General features: G+C 36.3%; 1 protein-coding gene across 3 annotated transcripts in view; it reads left to right on the plus strand.

The window, feature by feature from the left end:
• The window catches only part of ZNF148 (zinc finger protein 148), a 42,241-nt gene extending 29,655 nt beyond the window's left edge, over positions 1–12,586 (plus strand). For all 3 annotated transcript variants that reach the window (XM_026665440.2, XM_026665438.2, XM_087950186.1), the window contains exons 6-7: positions 8,299–8,417; positions 9,351–12,586. In XM_026665440.2, coding sequence (XP_026521225.2) covers positions 8,299–8,417; positions 9,351–10,952 — 1,721 coding nt within the window. In that variant the 3' untranslated portion in view covers positions 10,953–12,586. The remainder of the gene's footprint in view (positions 1–8,298; positions 8,418–9,350) is intronic.
• The last annotated feature ends 4,039 nt before the right edge of the window (positions 12,587–16,625 follow it).

Here is a 16,625-nt window from a genome sequence, read left to right on the forward strand (position 1 = left end):
TATGCAATTTGTATAATTGCTGTAGCCGTATTAGGACCATATAAGTGCTATATATAATATCAGATGATCCGTAAACTGTGTAGCAAAAATTCTCTAAATTCTTTTCCGGTGCTCCCTTGCAAATGTATTTGACCAGGAAGAACTGGAATGTATAAGCTGTAACTTTCTGTGTGTGAAATTCTGCTTCAATGTTTTAGTTACATTTAATTTAGATTTCAAGGGCTTTGTCACTGAAATTCAGCACACAATTAAAATGCATTTGATATTTAGAAATCGTTTTGTTCTCTGAAGAAGTTTCGGTTTTGCTTCTCCTTTTATACGCAGGAAATTCGCTACAAGTAGTCCTTGACTTATCGCCACAATTAAGCCCCAAATTTCCATTGCTAAGCAAGATAGAAGTTACATGAATTTTGCCTCCTTTTATGTCCTTTGTTGCCACAATGGTTAAGTGAATCACTGCAGTTGTTAAGTTAGTAACACAGTTTGTTAGAAGTGAATCTGGCTTCTCCATTGACTTTGCTTGTCAGGTCGCCAAAGAATCCCAGGACATTGCAACAGTCATAAATACCTATCAGTTGCCAAGCATGTGAATTTCGATCACATGACCACAGGGTTGTTACAATGGCCACAAGGCCCTTTTTGTAATTTCAAACAGTCACTAAATGAATGGTTGTAAGTCAAGGATTACCTGTATTGCCTTTTAAATTGTTTTAAAGAAATAATTTTCCACTTTCATTTTCTTTCCTCTAACAGGGTAACATAGATCCCAAATTTTAGCTGAGGTACAAATAGTAGTCTAGTGTTTCTAATTACCTTAACCACACACATGAACAGGAATAAACTGTACTGAATTTCAGGCTGATAAACTCCAACTGTCCTATATTCCTCCGATAGCAGTGGTCTCTTAACCTTTTTGGCACCAGGGACTGGTTTTGTGGACAATTTTTCCACAGACCAGGGGAGATAGTTTTGGTTTTGCTTGCTCATTTGCTGCTCACGTCCAGCTGTGCTGCCCAGTTCCTAACAGGCCACAGACCAGTACTGGTCCATGGCCAGTGGGTTGAGACTTCTACCCTGTAATATAGTTCCCAGAATATTTTGAAGCACTATACCTATATACAAAATCTCAATTGTGCATTGTGACTCTTCTTAATCTGGAAGATCGGTTTGATAACTGAATTCTTGACCACATGTAGTCTGTGTGTTCAGGGAGTGACTTCGGCAAGGGGTACATTTGCTCCTTGTAGGACTTCATTGTACCTTTCCCAAGCTGGTGTCATGTAATTCATATACCAGTTATGTAAACACAACCACACCTACCGTCATTTACTGATGATTTCTCTTGAAGCTTTACATTATAATGTATACATTACAGTCACACATTGTAATAGGCTGTTAAATGAACTGGGTTGCAAAAATCCAGGGGACAACTGGATGTCAACAAGTAGGGTTTATTGTATCTTTATTGCTGCTATCTAGTGATTGACAAGATTTTGGTGACCTAAATATGATATGATCATTCCATTGTGAATTTTTTAATGCTTGGGTCAGTGGGACTTTATTAAAGAAAAGTGTTGTCACCAAAATTAACAGTAAATCTAACAAAATCTCAGTATCCTGTATGGTATTGTGGCAAAGGCAAGGAATTGATCCCACTGTTAGAGACCCACCATTCTAGTTGGGCAGGGAAATAATATTTACAGTGGAACCTCGGGTCACGACTGTTCCAGGACTTTGGTTGCAACCCGATTTGGTCATGAACAGAAGCGAGACTGCGCATGTGCCTACAGTTCTGCTGGAAGTGCGCAGAGAGGGAAAATCCACTGCAGCTGTACTATTCATTTACCTAAGAGGATCTGTTCGTAAGCAAAGCAACAATTTCCCCCAAATTTTGGGCTGACACCGGATTTGGTCGTGAAGAAGTGTTCGTGACTCAAGGTTCCACTGTATTTTTATTTATTTATCTCACCCTTATTATTTTTATAAGTAACTCAAGTGGCAAACACACATCATACTACTTCTTCCTCCTATTTTCTTCACAACAACCCCGTAAAGTGAATTGGTGTGAGTTGGCCCAAAGCCAGCTTTCAAGTCACCGCCTCCCAGCATCTGGCCTGATGCCTTAATCACTAGACCAAACTGGCCTAATTAAAAATTGCTTACTTTCCATGTACCAAGTTGAAATACGATAGCCATATTTAGATTTTGTATGCTTCGCTGATGGTTTTCTTTTCCACATAATAAGCACCCAGTGGCCTGTCTCTCAGAGCACATTTCCTTTAAATTCATCAACCAAAACCTGCACAGTTCAGCAGCTTTCAGCTGCTCTCCACTTTTTCTTTTGCTTCTGATTTCCAAGCTGAATCACTTTCCAGATCTGTTCTTCATGCTTCATCTTCCTGAAACTCTTAGGTCCTGAGTTCTATTGCCTGTTTGAGATTTTCATGAAAGTGTACAGCAGTGGTCCCCAACCTTTTTTGTACCAGGGGCCGGTTTCAAGCAGAAACATTTTTTCAAGGACCGGGGGAGAATCCGAGTTTGGTAGTTTGCTTGCAGACGTTTCATTACCTGACTAGGTAACATCTGATGTTGTTACCTAGTCGGGTAATAAAACGCCTGCCAGCAAAGCACCAAGTTCAGGGAGCGCCTCGGCCCTGCCTCCTCAGCCCCATCCCTCAGGTGTCTCCCTCCCTCCCTCAGGTGTCTGCCTCGTTCCTCTCTCAGTCACTCTATCGCTCCTCCAGCAGCCCAAGAAGCTGGGGGGTGGCTTTCCTGTCGCCACAGCTTCCCGAGCGCCCGTTTCACCCCCCGCCCGCCCGCCCGCTCGCGGTTCAATCCACAGTGCTCCGTTCTACCTGCCTGCCTGCCTGCCTTCTTCGTTTCGAACAGCTTCGGCTGATAAAAAGAGGCGAATAGTTATTATTCTCAGCGGAAGCTGCTCCTAAACAACCAGACAGGCAGGCAGGCAGAACGGAGCACTGTGGATTGAACTGCGAGCGGCGGCGGGCGGGTGGGGTGAAACGGGCGCTCGGGAAGCTGCGGCGACAGGAAAAGCCACCCCGGCTTCTTTGAAGCAGTTTCTTCCTGGGCTGGTGGAGGAGCGGCGCACTGAGAGGCTGAGCCAGAGAGCAGGACAGGCTTCGGTTGCTTCCTCCCTCCCCTTCTTTCATTTGTGTCCTTGATCCCGATCCCAGCAGCATTCACCGGCGAAGAAAGCCGCCATTTTTTTTATTTTTTTCTTTGCGGCCCGGTAAAGAGTGCTCCACGGCCCGGTACCGGTCCATGCGGCCGGTGGTTGGGGACCCCTGGTGTACAGTACTGAGTCCAGATTTCTTAATATCATATGACTACCACCTCCCCAATTTAAGGTTGCTTTTGGAGGGGAAGACTTATCCTTTTCCTTCTTTTGGCTTCTTTTAGTCACAAACAACTCCTTTGTCGCATATCTTTTCCTTCTAAAGCCCTGGCCAGAACCTTTAACTGATCATATTTGTCATTGACCTTGAAATTACTAATGCTAATTCCTTGACCAATCCACATGGTTCTGTTGGAAGAAAAATCCATTTGGTTCAGTTCCAAGCTGGGAGAAAAAAGCTGGAAACAACATGGAGGCTGATTGGAAAGATGGTTTATTGAACAGCACCACAAAGACAGTGGGCAGTTCTGGGTCAGCTGAACAAATGGTTGAATGAGTGGATGAATCTTTATAGCTTTCTGTGATTTTGAAGAAACTGTTCTGGGGGTGCTTGTGTTCTGAAAGGGTGCTAGACAATTCCTATTGTGGCTAATGGCTTTCGTCCTGTGTTGGTGAGGAGTTATTTTCTAATCCTATCATTCTGCCTTTCTTAGCTGTGCTGCAAGGAGTTTCAAAATATCCTGTCTCGAATGGATTTCTGCCTGCAGTATTTGCTTTGCTTATGAATAGAGCCATCTTGATAGTTGTCTTCCTCTTTCAATAAGCTATTTATCTCTTAAATGCTGGCATCTGCTGTGGGCTATTAAGAAAGACTTGGGGCTGCTTTCTGCCTCTACAACATGTTTCTCCATTTCCCCTTTAGGGAAATATAATATTCTGCCTTTTTAATATATCCCAAAATATTTTATGCTTCTGAGGTGTGTGAGTATGCTTCCCACAGTTCCTTTAAGGTACATCTTGAAATTGCCTTTTCCTAGCAAGGCAGTTATGGTCTTCTGTCCAATACAGAAGAACACAACTACCTCTCTGGCACATTTGGCAATAACATAACCTCACTCCCAAGTGTCTCACGGAAAAGAATGATTGCAGTATACAAACCAGAATAAATACTGTTTTTCTTCATAATCTCAGATTAAGGTTAATGAGACTACATTACTAATATATCTAAATGGAATGTGGCCTGATTCATATATCATGAAGCCTTTATGATTTCTAAACTATGGTTTATGATATTTATAATTTATAATTTCAAAGGTTTTCTTAATTTTATGTACGAATCTGATTATTCCTCTGACTGCAGAGGTCAATTGGCAATTTGCAATACAATACAATCCTTAGAACGTTGTGTAGCTGCATCCAGATGTGGCGCATTCTATAAACCATGGTTAAAACAGTTTAGGAAAGGAGCAGAATCTGAGATTCAAGTGCTGCATATGTTCCCTGAAAACCTTGAATGCAGAGCCTTTCACTGTAACAGAAGGAAGAAATGATCAAATGAATATGCAATTAGGGAGTAATTACATTAATGATGCATAATTTTAATTGCATGTAAACAAAATACTGGTAGAATCTGAATGGGGATGGCAACAGATAAATGTAATTAATAACTACAGTTTGTTTTTGATCTGAACTTACTGCTTTTTAGCTTGCTGCTCTTGTATGCCAAAAGTATACAAATATGGCTTTAGGACTAGAAAACAGAGTTTGCCAGAGAAAATTGCAGCACAAATGGACTGAAATTCTCAATTAGTTTTAAATCAGCGAGATTGAATTGGTTTAATTCCAAATATTTATTACAATGTAAAGGTTTAAACTAAACCAAAATAACACATCCTATGGAAAGGAAAACAATAGATTAAAAAAGGAAATGAAAAGTATAAGTATTGGGGAGAAGATAATACTAAGTAGTCCTTTAAAATAACAGGAGAAGTGGTGTTGGGCTTCCTAAATAATTCACTTTTGGTGGCAAAATAAAACCCTTGTCTGGGATGTTTTAAAAAGGAGCATGTGAAGGGAGTAGCACTTTTCTAAAAAAAATCTCCAGTAGTGCCAAGACTAAAGGCTAATCAGTAAGTCTTTTGTTAACATAGAATTTTAGCAGTTGTTTAATATTTTTACATATTCTGTTATCTGAGTATTGCCACCATTATTATCTACTAATTTGTTACTGGATTTATCTTTACAGATATGTTTTCCAAAGTCCTTATTCCATGCCATATGAACAAAAATGAGAATTATCTTGCAACTTCTTATCATGAATAAATTTTATTTTTATAAGTGATTATATCCCCAAACTTCACATTGCTCACCATGTCCTACATATCTAACAGAATCATCCACCCTAGAATCACCAGTAGTATACTTTACTATTTTAACAAGTGTTATTCACTGTAGAATAGTACGCTGCCTATGAACGTGTAGAAGCTCATGGTCAAGAGTAGCAGTGTCAGCCACACAGGTATTGCATAAAAGGTAACTCCATGACGTATGCTATGGTTTTATAGTCGATCACCACATATACTTTGACGTAGTTTTTTCTACATGTTGTACTATGTGATAAAATGACATGTTTGACATTTCAAAGAACACATTTCCGTGAACTTACATTTCAAAATCCAAGATACTGTTAATGTCAGATTTGTTACAGTATGATTACTTTTGATATTTGTAACTTGATAATTGATGTACAGAGAATATTTTTTTATCTAGGGTTATAATCATCCTGCAATATGCTGCAGGGATCATTTGTTAAAAAAGCACCACAACAACATTTATCCAATTGCATGTGGTAGAATTTGCCTTGTGAAAAATTCTAGAGAAAAGTCCCCCCCGTTTCTTATTTCAAACCATGTGATTTCTCCTCAAAATCCTGCCATGGACTAACCAAGGGTCTTCAAACTTGGCAAATTTAAGACTTGTAGACTTCAACTCCCAGAATTTCTGAGCTAACATGACTGGAGGAGGAATTCTGGGAGTTGAAGTCCACAAGTCTTAAACCTGTCAAGTTTGAAGACCCCTGGACTAGCCCATCTTTTCCACAAAAAAAGTTTTCTTTCCCTCCCTGAGTTGAATATAAGAGTGAAGATATAAAAACCATTGAAACCAAAATCTTGGTTTCAAAGGTTTTCTTCACTATTTTTAAAATTAAATAATGGTTCGCCTCAGGCTTTCCTATTCAAACAAATATTTTATTTCTTCTGGTTTATGAATTCTGATTGACTATGTGCCGTCAAGTCATTTTTCACTCCTAGTGACTGCATAGATTTTCTCCGTGATGACCTGTCCTTCACCTGGCCAATACAGACTCAACTCTTTCAACAGTATATTCATCAGCACTGTACCTGAGTCCATCCACCCTGCTGCCGGCCATCCTCTTCTCTTTCCTTCCACGTTTCTCTGCCTTAGAGCCTTCTCCAGATAACTAGGTCCTTCCATAATATGTTAAGTAGGATAATTTGAGATAGGTCATTTGTGCCTCGAGTTGAATAGCAACCTCTCTCCTTGCATTATGACAGGTTATCAGTGAAGATTTTGAATTGTGATTTATTTTACAGCTTATCTTATATTACAGTTACTGTGCACTTTCAGTTATTAGAAGCAGAACTAGACTGAATGTCAATGCAGGTAGTCCTTGACTTAAACCTCAAAAGAGCCCAAAACACTTGTTAAGGGAATTTTATGACTTTCCTTACCACAGTTGTTAAGTGAATCACTGCTGTTAAGTTAGTAACACAGTTGTTAAATGGATCTAGGTTCCCCATTGACTTTGCTTGTCAGAAGGTTACAAAAGGTAATCACATGGTCCCAGGATATTGCAACTGTCATAAATATGAATCAGTTGCCAAGCAATCTGAATTTTGATCACATGACTATGGGGATGCTGCAACAGTTACAAGTGTGAAAAACAGTCATAAGTCACTTTTTTCTGTACTGTTGTAACTTTGAACGTCACTAAATGAACTGTCATAAGTCAAGGACTACCTGTATACATACAAATATAATTTTAAAGACATGAAAGTTATTTCCAATATCAGATTAGAACTTGCAACTAGAAGAAAATTACAATTACTACAGTTTTATTTTTTTTCATTAAGAGTTTTTTTCATTGGGAGCTGTTATCTCTGTGAAAAATAGAAAGTAAAGTACAATTGGAGATCAGAGTTGACAAGCAGATAGCAGATAATCAAAAAGGAATTTGGTTTTTCTCTTAAATGTTTGATTATCAATTGTGGTAGTTTTAAAAATACAGAGCCATTGTCATTGTTTAAAGAATTGATATTAACAAGACTTTATTAACAGTTGTGAATGCTGCACATCTCATTTTCAGGCAAAACAAATAAGGGTGTATTTTATGGGAAAAGATCACTTTTAGCATATATTTGAGGGGTTGAAAATTAGATCCCTGAAAGCCATTTTAAAAACTATAGGTATAGTGTTTATGTTTTTATGTTTGTGTACATTTTTAAGAAAATCCATGATATTCATACAACCCTCAAGGACTATGTTTTCTTGATTTGACATGGAATTACTTCTTTTCTTCAGGAGTAGTTTAAAGGAAGATCAGAGAGAACTTTGATTAATCTAAAATTATACTAAAGATACCATACAACATTTTCCCCAGGAATTTACTTTCTTTCCATATTGCCTAACTAAATAAATGCAGAATTTGGATATTTAATTAGTTTAACTACAGTGTATTCAAAGCTAGTACAGTTACTTGATCTCTTTATAAAAGTCAGAAAAAATAATAGGAAATCTTCAATGCAACAAATTTTGTACAAAATTTTACTATTTTTAAATTGCTAGATGGTAAAGAAATATCCCCCACCCATCACATAGCTCTTCATGTCAAAAACTTTTTAGGAGAGAATATGTGTCTGATACTTGTTTTGCATTTCTAGTTCTGAGACACCAGAATGAAAATAAATATATTCAATAATGGTTTTCATTCCAGAGTGTATGTTCTGAATATTATGGCATTTTCTTGTAACGTTTTGTGCTGGTATCTTGTATTTGACAGTAAAACTACTGCATGTTAATATGGAAGCATACATATATCTTATTTCTCATTTTTTAACAATACTTTCTATTTTTATTCTTAGGTGAGAAACCATTTCGATGTGATGAATGTGGCATGAGATTCATACAGAAATATCACATGGAAAGACATAAGAGAACTCATAGTGGAGAGAAGCCTTATCAGTGTGAATATTGCTTTCAGGTAATTAGAGAAGGACAAAAGAAAGATACGGTGAAAATTGTTAGAACTGTTTGATTAATAAGACTCTCTAATTAATAAGACTGAGGGTAATTCATCTCTCTATTTGAGTAATAAGAGTGCATGTAATTCCCTCTGTACATCAGGGAAATAAATATAAGAAAAGTGATAAACTTGTACAGGTAGCATCGGTAGTCTTTGTTTAACATCCATTCAGTCACCGACTGTTCAAAATTTAAACTCTGCTGAATGAGGGGTATTTAAAAGGGATTCTTGTAGTTTTGGCCATCACAATATCCTCTGATCATGTGATTAACATTTGTGACCTTCATTGCCAGCTTTCCACAAGCAAAATCAATGGGGAAAAGGTTGGGAATGGCAATCACGGGACACCGCAATAGCATGGAGCTGCCATTGTAAATAGGCGTGGCCACATGTCACCCATTATGAATGTGTTGCTTAGTGACACGAGTTCCCAGTCCCAATTACCATTGGTAAGCAAGGACAAACTGTATTATAGTAGGTGATGTTAACATGTGTCTTGTAGAAGAGGAGCACATTTATTTATGTTATTTGCAAAACTTTTACTTGAATTTGGTTGAATTATTCAACAAGGAAAAAATATAAACCCTTAGGGAACCATATTTTTAGCTGCAGAAAAAACAAAAGCAGAGAAGCTGAGACAAATCAGCGCCATTGAACAGAATTAGATGGTTGAATTTTGTAATAACTTAAATTGTTTTAACATAAATTCTGAGCCATATCTTTTGACATGGTAGGGTTTCACACTACAATTTCTGTCTGTAATGCCTTTCTGGGAATTTTTAAAATTATCACATTAGCAAAATGACTTATGAAGACCTTCCCATGTCAAAAAATAAATTGGCCAAAAGGTTGCTTTTTCCCCCTTCTCTAATCCAACCATGTTCCCCGTAGTTCTTCTCCAGGACTGATCGTGTACTGAAACACAAACGTATGTGCCATGAAAACCGTGACAAGAAACCCAATAGAAGTGCCACCAAAGTTGGCCTTTTGGCTCCTGATGAAGATCAAGGCTTCCCTCTATCTTTGAAAGACTGTTCTTTGCCAAAAAAGAAGAGGCAAAAAACAGAGAAATTGAAATCTGGGATGGATAAAGAAACTGGGATGGACAAGTCTGAACATAAGAAAGATAAGAATGATTTCTTGCCATTGTATGCTGGCAGTACTAAAATAAAGGATGAATATATGGTGGCGGAATATGCAGTTGAGATGCCCCATTCTTCTGTCACTGGAGGGCATTTACAGGAAGCAAATTCTGGAGAGATACACCCACCTAAACTAGTGCTCAAAAAAGTTAACAGCAAGAGAACCCTCAAGCAGCCACTAGAACAGAGTCAGACCATTTCATCCCTAGCTTCTTATGAAGACAGCAAGGTTTCAAAATATGCCTTCGATCTTGTGGATAAACAAGGCTTACTGGATGCTGAAGGCAACGCTGATATCGACCAAGTTGATTCTTTACAGGAAGGTCCCAGTAAACCCGTCCACAGCAGCACAAACTATGATGATGCAATGCAGTTTTTAAAGAAGAGGCGGTATCTCCAAGCAGCTAATAGTAACAGCAGAGAATATGCCTTGAATGTTGGCACTATTGCTTCACAGCCATCAGTCACTCAAGCAGCTGTTGCAAGTGTGATAGATGAAGGTAGCACAGCATCGATATTGGATACATCGGCACTGAATGTGGAGATTAAAGGAAACCATGACAAAAGTGTCATTCCAGATGAGGTACTTCAGACTCTTTTAGACCATTATTCCCATAAAGCCAACGGCCAGCATGAAATTGCTTTCAACGTGGCTGATACTGAAGTGACTTCCAGTATATCCATAAATTCTTCTGAAGTCTCAGAGGTTACACAAACGGAAAATGTTGGGACAAGTTCTCAAGGCTCATCCTCTGATAAAGCCAGTATGTTACAGGAATATTCCAAGTTTTTGCAGCAAGCTTTGGACAGGACAAGCCAAAATGATGCCTATTTGAACAACTCAAGCCTTAATTTTGTGAATGACAACCAGACTCTTACAGGACAACCAGCATTCTCTGCTATTGACAAACAGGTCTATGCATCTATACCTGTTAACAGTTTCCGATCGGGAATGAACTCTCCCCTGAGAACAACTCCGGACAAGTCTCACTTTGGACTTATAGTTGGCGATTCGCAGCACTCTTTTCCCTTTTCAGGTGATGAGCCAAATCACTCTTCATCGTCCTCCACCCAGGACTTCTTGGAACAAGTGACTTCTCAGAAGAAGGCAGAGGCACAGCCTGTCCATCAAGCGTATCAGATAGGCTCGTTTGAGCAACCCTTCAGGGCTCAGTATCATGGAACAAGAGCTGGATTATCATCTCAGTTTAATACTGCTAATGGACAAGTGAACCTGCGGGGGCCAGGGGCAAGTGCTGATTTCCCAGAATTTCCTTTGGTGAATGTAAATGATGCTCGGGCAGGGATGAACTCATCACCTGATGCAACAACAGGCCAAACATTTGGCTAAGAAAACCTGTAGAAATAACATTGGCACTTTACCACAGGTCTGTTGAGAATGAGTGTCTTCTGTATAAGATGGCTTCTATACAGATTGAAGGCCTTGTGTTATAATGAAAAAGTAAGCTGGTACAGCATATTAATAATTTTTTAAATTAATTGTCATTCTTTTTGAATTGCCTTATAAGTGGGTGCCCACTGAAAAGGCAGGTGGCTGTTTCCTTTTTTTTTTTTTTTTTTTTTTTGAGATCAGGAATTTGCTGTGTTGAGATTGATTTTAAAAAAATGAAGCAAACCAAAAAAAAAATAATCCAGTTACGATATCTCTCCCATAATAATTTCCTAGTTTGGTTAACTATGATGATTAGGGAGAGAATGATCATTATGAAATTATTCATATTGCATTTCCTAATTAGTCCAGTTATTGCACTTCATCAGGGAATATGAATAAGCTGTACAAATCCAAAAGTTTAAATGTCAGGAGATTGTAGTTAGAAGCTACAAAACATTTGGGGAGGGGGGGGGGGGGAGAGAACAGGACTTATTTTTAAAAAAACTGTTAAATCCACATTACCACCCTTCTATTGATTTCCTTTAATACTCTTTAATGAAAATAATGTTTGCTAGACACATTTTCCTATTTAAATGTTTGATTAATTAAAAGTTATTTAAAAGCTAAGTCCCTCTTATTCATGCATTTAAATTTTCATTAATTTTTACCAGTTATGACAGTTAATGAGATGGTTAGATTTTAGCTTTGGAGTCTATGTTCCCAGTTTTGTAATGTTCCATTAATGATAAAACTCCAGGATTTAAAATTTAACTGTATTTCATCCAACAAATTTGCAATAATTAACATTAGAGCACTTAGATCCTTCCTCATATTTCTCCTTTAAAAAAAATTGAAAAAACTATTTTTGAGATTTAGGCTCACTATCCAGCATTATTTTCACCTCACATTATAGATTTTTTTTAAAAAAATTAAAAATTAAAAATGAAAATAAAGGGGATGCCTTAACATCCACAAAATTAGATTTACTTACCCAGAAACTCTCGGCACTTCAGCTTGTTAGATACTATAAACTTTCTCTAAAGCAGTTATTCTTGCTGCATCTCTTAACCTGGATGAGCAATTTCACTGTACTTTTTTGCCAGCCAGGGCTGGTGAACAGTGTCAGTGACAGAAAGCTATACAGTCCCTATTTTAATATATTTCATATACAATAAAGTGTAAATGTTGTCCCTTTCCCAATTTCACTGTAAAGTTGTCCTCAGTTAAACAGTATGCTGCAACAATTCTATATACACTTTTTTAAATGGCATGGTTTTACTTAACATAAATGTTGGCATAATTTAACCATTTTTAAAACTGGAAAAAATGATTTTTATTCCGGTCTGTAATAGAATAAATATTTTATTCTTTTCATGAATTCTATTCTATGTATCCATTAATAGAAAACTATAAGTAGTATTACTGAAAAGCTGAGTGCTTCTCTTTCCCAAATGAAAATAATTCAGATAGGGGGGCACATATTATTTTAAGATATATTCCTTGCTATTGTCTCTCACAAAATCTAAAAATTTGGTTAAGAAAAAAAATCCAAAGTAATTGTGACTTTTAATTAAACATAGCTTGTTATCCCATTGGCAGTTTTCCTCTCTTCTGTATCAAGGTCATCATAGTATTTACCTAAGAGTTCTGGATGGCAAGATAAAGCTCTTTAAATCTACTTGTGAATCTTCGTAGATTCATAGTCTCAACATTCATTGTACATTCCTTTCAATTGCAATTCGGAAATTGCATCCCATTTTCCTCTACACAATGCCTACAAATTTAAATACCTTATTAAACAACCCGAATAATGATGCAGTTATACACAAATACTTCTAAACAATTAATCTTCTATTCTTCCATTTGCTAGTTGTATCTCTGCCCCAATAACATGTTAATTTTAACTGAGCATGTCCAGCACGATATCTCACTGTTCCCCTATTTATTTAGTTAACAATTGATTGTGTTCCAGTGAAGTAAGCAAGATGGGCAATTAAAACAATGTAGACATGTTCAGTAGCTGGAATAAAAAGCGAGGAAAGTTTGAAGCCATTTGCAGATAGCCAAGAGGAACCCAAGGTGTGTGGAGCCTGGGTCTTTAAGAAGATGTAGGTGTTTACTTCATATGAACAAACCTAATATGAAAAAATGAATATTGTAAAGGGAGGCAGAGAATGAACTCTAGCAGACATTTAAAATGCTTTATGTGCATGGCTATTTGATTATGATGGCTTCTTGAGATGAGATGCATTGATGCTATTCTATAGCATCCTTAAATCTGCAGCATTTCCTAATTGGAGAAGGGGGTGCTTTAGGAAGAAATGTTTAAACCCAAAACGGCATAGAAGTATGCATGAAATAGCTCATGTATTAGTAGAAGCGTTAGCTTTGGTGTTTGTCATCCTGTCCATAAAAATAACGTAAGATCCCAAATTACTTTTTACCTAAAAGCAGCTTTCTATATTAACTAAGATGAGGAAATTTTACAGGTCTATTTCATGCACACAGTACATTGTGAGATAGTACTACTAAAACTATATTTTGCTTGAATAAAGTTTTATTACATTTTATTTAGGACATTTTAGCTAAGGTCCTAAAATCCTGTTAAACTCAACAGTATATTTACAGTTCGGGTTGACTATCCTTTGGTGTCACTTTTAAATGGAAATATACTGCTTAATTTTAAAAATTCTTATTTTCTCAGTCTTCAGTAGATCATATTTGGATATATGCTGGATCTCAGAGTCTTTCTTGAAAAAATATTGTAAATGAAGGAATTGGGTTTTGATTTAGAGCTGAAATAGCTACCTTATCATTTTGGGGGGCTCAATGACTCAGGCTATATAATTTACCAAGAATGATTTATTTAAAGAGAAACAACATGATGAATTGCAGTGCACTACATGTTTGAAGAGCAGTTAGAATAATTTGTTTTTCATTTATGTTAGATCACCTTTCTTGCTTTTTCTGAAATCAGTCTAAAACTTTTAATATAGATTCCAAGGTAAAGCAGGTTGCCACAATATTTCAAGAGAACAAGCAGTGTGTCGAAACCTAAAACGTTTTTGTAATTTCTGTGGAATATCTGATAATTCCCAAGGTGGTTTTTCCCTTGTTTCTCTTGAGTGGTGTAAAGTCATGTAGTAGAACTAAAACGATGACTGTAACTTTAGCCAAGCATATTGCAGAGCATTTGTGTAAGTGCTGCAAATTAAGAGGCTGTGGACAAAATGAATGAAATACATTATAATGTCATATGCTTGCTTTTTTTCCTTATTTATTTTGTGACTTTAAAAGGGGATTCAAATCAATAGTGTGAATAATACATTTTAATGATAGTTTTTGGATTTTATTTCCATAGTTTTGGGATTAACTTCAGAAATAGCTCCACTTGGATGTTCCATGTTTCCTCAAATTATTTTTGATGATGTGTGTAATATGTTTCATGAATATTTGAAGAAGATCCATAGTGGATCCAAGATCAGCCTGCTTGAATATTTCAGTATTAACTTGCTTTGTATTTGTAAATTTGCAACCTAAAATTTTGTTGGGTGGAAATTCTTACTCAAGTTGCAGGGAGATATAGATATTAGAATTTAGTTCAGAAATTTAGAAAACAGAAATGTGTTTGTGATCTGGGTATTTCATTTGGTAAAACCTCATGTAATTTTTCCAATTGATGAAATTATTAATAAAAACTATGTTTATATTTTTTTAAATTCTGCTCAACAGAAGCCTTGCAACTTTTTGAAATGCTTTTAATTTCTGTTCATGCATGTTTTTTTAGGTATGCAGGACTTTTAACTATTCTTTTTGCGTGCAAGGAGGATGTCCTGAGGAAGTATTACAATGAATGAAAAACAACATTATGTTAAATTTAGCTTCCATTATTTTTCAATTAATTTGTTTCAGGGAAGTTTTCTAATTGGTTTTGCTATACATATAGAAATCACTGTTTTTCTTTTCAATTATAATTAAAAGAGAGAGAGAGAGTTCTTTTGGTAGTAGACACAAATTGAAGCAAGCAATTTTCTCAGAGTTGTTTCTTGCATTCTTTACCCCCAGTACATGGAAAAATAGAAATATGTAAATGTTTATTTTATTTTTTTATGCAATATTGTTCTGTAAATATGAGTTATTAAATAAGGATATACCTATGATTGAATCTTTTGATTCTGCACAGTTAAGAGTTTATATATAAAATATAAATGTGTCTTGACAATCAAGGACTTACTGTCAGTCTTCCTTTATGATGTTTTATTAATGTTATGCATTCCATTTGTTAGACTTGAGTACCAATGTGGGAATTTGTATTGTCTGTAAAGTATGTAATGTTTTTACAGCTTGTTTTTAAACTAAAAAGGAAAAAAAAAGAACCTTGTACATAAACAGATCATTGTACTGCTTTATATCAGGAGGCATATGATGTACTGTATGTAAGCAATAATGCCTAACCGTGCTAACTGTACAAGTAGCATAAGGATAGTTCCAAAAACTGTTTGGGGAAGTCAATAGTTTTGTTTAAGTTTTTAATCAATAAATCCGACATTTTTTTCTGTTTGAAGCATAATGTTGTTTACACAGCACAATCGGAGTTGCAGGAAGAACAGAGTTTAGATCTGTATTGCACCTGCCACACACATTCATTATGAAACTAATGGCTCAATTGCACTTCTGTAAGAGGATGAAGACTACCCCAATGCCAGTGTCAGTGTCCTGGAAGGAAGAAAAAAAGACTTTTCTCCCACACCATTTCTGTGCCGATTGAAAATACGAATATGCATCTCTATAAATCAGATTTGTGCAATACAAGGAGATAGTTCTGTTCATATTGTACACTGCAGTTGAGCATTGAGTCATGGTTTATTTTTATAAAATTGCTTTTTGCTATAGGAATTATTAGCTGATGAGATGAGCTTTATTTAATTCAAGTGAAAGAAATCAAAAAGTCAAACAGAAACTAAGTTTGAACTTTGGTTTCAAGCTGTACAGAGTTGAATAACAGAATTATTTGAACACTCATTTCAGTGGGGGAAAAGATTTATAAATGTAAATGACCTACATTTTATAGGAGGAAATGTTTTTAAATGCTAGTCATTTATATAATATGTGCTTTGAAGGATTTGCTAGTTCACTTCTGTCACTTTTAGTACACTGGTATCTTTTTATATGTAATGTATGCTTTTTATTGTAGCAAATCATTTCAGTAGAAGGAATTTTTGCAACAGTATTGGGGGAAAATTTGTTGTTGGAAACTATAATGGATTTTGTCTCCATAGTTTTGTCTTTATTTTAACAGTGTTGGGAAAAGAGTCCTGGTATTCAAATAAATCCAACTTTAATTTTAGAGGGCACTCAGTGAACCATGCTGTGTGATCTATAAATGTGTCCAGAAATAAGATTGGAAGAAAGCATAAAGTTTTATTGTACAGCCCATTAAAGAATGCTATGTTTGGACTGAAGGAAAGAACAGAATTCTACTGGAATGCATTTTCTGATACAGTATTTGTTTTCCTGAAACCATATGCATCCTTTAACTTTCAGTTCATAAAATCCCCTCTAATATTAATGAGTATCTATTTTAATGTTAACACAGTATTAGCATACAATAACAAATCTGTTTTACTGTTA

Source organism: Notechis scutatus, chromosome 1 (genome assembly GCF_049901735.1).
Source record: "Notechis scutatus isolate UNSWTSFEM ecotype Mainland chromosome 1, rNotScu1.2, whole genome shotgun sequence".
Lineage (NCBI taxonomy): Eukaryota > Metazoa > Chordata > Lepidosauria > Squamata > Elapidae > Notechis > Notechis scutatus.